This window comes from Cornus florida, unplaced genomic scaffold (genome assembly GCF_030987335.1).
Source record: "Cornus florida cultivar Cherokee Brave unplaced genomic scaffold, ASM3098733v1 CherokeeBrave_3.0.0_Hap2_Chr08, whole genome shotgun sequence".
NCBI lineage: Eukaryota > Viridiplantae > Streptophyta > Magnoliopsida > Cornales > Cornaceae > Cornus > Cornus florida.
Genome location: NW_026775578.1, coordinates 62,005,881 through 62,009,243, shown reverse-complemented (window position 1 = coordinate 62,009,243; position 3,363 = coordinate 62,005,881). Strand labels below are relative to the sequence as shown.

The 3,363-nt window shown below is 39.1% G+C and overlaps 1 protein-coding gene across 2 annotated transcripts; it reads right to left on the bottom strand.

The window, feature by feature from the left end:
* Window positions 1-508: 508 nt before the first annotated feature.
* LOC132271851 (BAG family molecular chaperone regulator 3) lies at window positions 509-2,895 on the bottom strand. Of its 2 annotated transcripts, XM_059773355.1 has the most exons (5): window positions 2,456-2,895; window positions 1,909-2,369; window positions 1,512-1,768; window positions 1,257-1,403; window positions 509-1,171 (listed from the first exon to the last, which is right to left on the bottom strand). In XM_059773355.1, exons 2-5 carry the CDS (start codon window positions 2,144-2,146, stop codon window positions 800-802), a joined length of 1,014 nt encoding a protein of 337 aa, XP_059629338.1. In that variant the 5' UTR covers window positions 2,147-2,369; window positions 2,456-2,895; the 3' UTR covers window positions 509-799. The 2 variants fall into 2 exon arrangements, with proteins under 2 accessions (XP_059629338.1, XP_059629337.1); XM_059773354.1 differs by having other exon boundaries at window positions 1,909-2,895.
* Between the last annotated feature and the right edge of the window lie 468 nt (window positions 2,896-3,363).

Below are 3,363 nucleotides of genomic sequence, written 5' to 3'. Positions count from 1 at the left end.
AGCAACTCATATTTCCTTTTCTGCATTTCACCTTCTCTCCATGTAACCCTAACCCTAACCCTAACCCTAACCCGCCCTTGTTTGCGCTAAACTTTTATGGCCTTCTCCAAGTTCACTAAAAATGCAAGTTTTCTAAATCTGGAAAAAGAGTGTGAAGTTAATTAGATTCAAAGACACATTTTCTTCTAGAATGGTTAAACTAATCTGTGTTATCATTTCCTCCACATGACTTTTTATGACACTTGTCCATCTATCATTGGGAGTGTAAGTTATATGATTACAAAAATCTGCTTCACTCATGTTCTTCTTTTGTGTCATTTTGTTTCCTCCACAGGAAGCAAGGTATAAAGATTAATCATTACCCATAAACCACTACTTTTTTTATTGGAACTAGAAGAACCCAAAATTAGGATTGACCTGCTTCACACACAAGCACACACAGATAGGCTTTAACATATCTCAAATGGGATTGCAAGATTCTATAATGCACTTCGTTGAAAACCCGAAATTTGCTATTAACAGATCTATTTATAGATATCAACATCACTGTCAATACAAGAGACATACAATGCCATGAATTTAAGGATTGAAACGGAGATAAAAAGAAAAGAACAAAGTAATGTTGATTGATATTACAGTACCCCGTTTATTTCTGAACTGAATCACATATAGAAGGGGTTGCTAACAAAATCGAAAATAAGGAAAAGAATGGAGAAGAGAAATAGCAAACCAACTTTGTGGACAAATCCAACACACACATCCGCACACCAGAACATGTAATTTGGGTTTTACCTACTTATTAAAGCAAATCCCAATTGAAATTGGGATGTACCGAGTTGACAGTAGCCGATTTGGCCGTGGCAGCTGCAGGTACAGAATCAAAAGTTTCCCAATTTGTGGTTATGACAACAGACCCTGAAGTGGAAGACCCTGAGGTGGAATGCCTCGAGGGCTGCAGCTGCTGCTGCGGTGTCTGTATTGGCGAATCCCCAACCGAATGCCTCGCGTGCTGCTGCTGAGTCGGTGAGTGAATCTGTCCATTTGAGTACCTCTGTTGCTTATGCTCTTGAAATGGTGATGGCTGTTGTGCTTGATTTCCATTGCTGCTCGGCATTGAGTTCTTTATTTTCAACATATCTAGTGTTTCAACATATTTCTGCACTCTTTTCACCTTCAAGATAGTGATGAGAAAATTCAGGATTATGCTCGACTCAATAATTGGACTCTATTTCCTAATGCAAAAACTTCTAAATTACCTGCATTTTCCTCTGCAGTTTCACATCTCCGTCGGCGATAATTCCATCCAATTTAAGCAGTTGATTCATCAACATCTCAATCAGATTCAACACAGTCTTCTCTGCAACTTTCCCACCTTTGGAAATCACCGATTCAAGAGCTGAAACCTACCCAATTTCAATCGAAGTCAATTATCCACATATCTTTCACTCAAATTCATCATCTTATAAAACTTGATTGTCTCTACTTGAATGGATGAAAGCATAGAAATTTACCTGCCCAGCGAGCCTATCAACCTCGAAGCTGATCTCCGAAATTGACTTTGATGCCTTCTCCATCTTCACACTCTTTCTCATCTCGAGCAACCGCTTTTCTTGGCTAATTGGGTCCTCAACTAGCACAATCTTTGACCGGTCCTTCACACCGGTGACATCCAGGAACGCCTTGGAGTCCCTCTCCTTGTCCTTGTAGAGCAGCTTCTGGTCTTGGTGGTGCAAACCCGTTGGCCCGGACAACATCTTCTTCAACTCCCCTGCAATCCCAAACACATCATCAACCTTCAAATCAATTCCAATTTCTCTTTTTCATAAATCAATAACAATTGGAAAGATTATGATAAGAGATTTTTCTTAGAAATCAAGCAGTCACTGAAATTTTCAGTTGGTTAGTTACCAAATGTGGCTTGAGAGCTGATATTGATTTGGTGGTATATTGACCCATGTTTGACCCGAACCCGAATGGTGGGTGGTGGAATAATGTTTTGATCTGAATCTGGATTTCGCTTCTGAACCAGCATTCCTCCTGGCCGGACTTCCCATTCACCCTCGGGGCCGCCTCTTCCGCCGCCAAGGTTGCCTGAACCACCATTCAACGGTGACGGCCCCGTCGGTTTAGTCTTCTTTCGCATCATCTTGCTGTTGATTTGGAGCTCTGTTTTGAAGATTCGAATCAAAATTGTTTTCGTTCAAGAGACTCAGATCACAAACTTGCCTCTGCAATAGCTATCAGAGTCACAGACACCCATTTCAGAAAAACCGGTCAGACCCAGTTTTGACCACATACATTACACGAGTCCAACCTCTACAACAAAACTTGCAGAGAGAGAAGGTGACACTTCAACTTTTTTCTTTCCTCTGTAAACAAAATCAATGGCGTTTAAGCAAAGCAAAAATCAAACCCACGAATCTTTGTATCTTAACCGGCAAGGAGCGAAGCTAACCGGAGAGAGATCGCCGGAAAGAGTCGCCGAGAAAAACAAGAGCTTGTGAGCTCTTTTCTTGGTCAAATTTCAAACAGTTGACAAGAAAAAAAACTGAACTTGAGATCTCTTTCAAACACAAATGCAAACAATTAATAGTACCACAACATTTGCCAAAATTAATGAACAAAAGAATCTAAATGTTACAAATATGAAACCGACCGTGAAAATCTATCACAACGATCGAAAAACTCTGGAAGTAAATGATTTCTCTCTCTCTTTCTTGTTATTCTGAAGAAGACTCGAAGAAGGAGAGAGAGAATAAAAAATGAATGGACGGCGAACAGAACAATGAGCAGAGAACACTATATATTAGTATACCATTATTTATACAGTAACATATGTTTACATGTCTGTGTGTGACTGTGTGTGTGAGAGAGAGAGAGAGGGAGGGGGGAGGGAGAGAGAGAATTTATGACATTTTTTTGTAAGAATACCACTTACATTAGTATGTAATTTATGTACATTAGTATGTAATTTATGTACAGTAATATTATTTGTTTACATACGTTTGTGCGAGGGAGAGGTATAAAAATATAATGAGAACTATTAAAGCTGACAAGGTTTGCGTTGAATGAAAGGTTAAAAGTAATATAAAAATATATATAAAAGGAAACTCTTGGGGTTTCAACAATCTTGGATGGTGTTCTTGTACACGCTGATCTATGTTGAATTTGGTGGAATCGCCTGGCTTAGCTCACAAGTGTCGGTTAAGGGTGTTTTAGTAATTTTATGGTGACCCAATCATTGTGTGGTTAATTATGATCCCTTCTGGATATAAGTGTTTAAATATAAATTGGTGTGTATTTCAAACGGGAAGGACTATTTTGGTGGTCTAATGTCTACTTCAATGATGGTTGGCTTATTTA

What these genes read in the sequence shown, in the direction of transcription:
- LOC132271851 (XM_059773354.1), bottom strand. Translation starts at nt 2,146, where the DNA reads ATGATGCGAAAGAAGACTAAACCGACGGGGCCGTCACCGTTGAATGGT. An exon ending in CAGCTCTCAAGCCACATTTG is followed by an intron (nt 1,769 to 1,908) that starts GTAACTAACCAA and finishes TTGGGATTGCAG; the next exon opens with GGGAGTTGAAGAAGATGTTG. An exon ending in TTGATAGGCTCGCTGGGCAG is followed by an intron (nt 1,404 to 1,511) that starts GTAAATTTCTAT and finishes GAAATTGGGTAG; the next exon opens with GTTTCAGCTCTTGAATCGGT.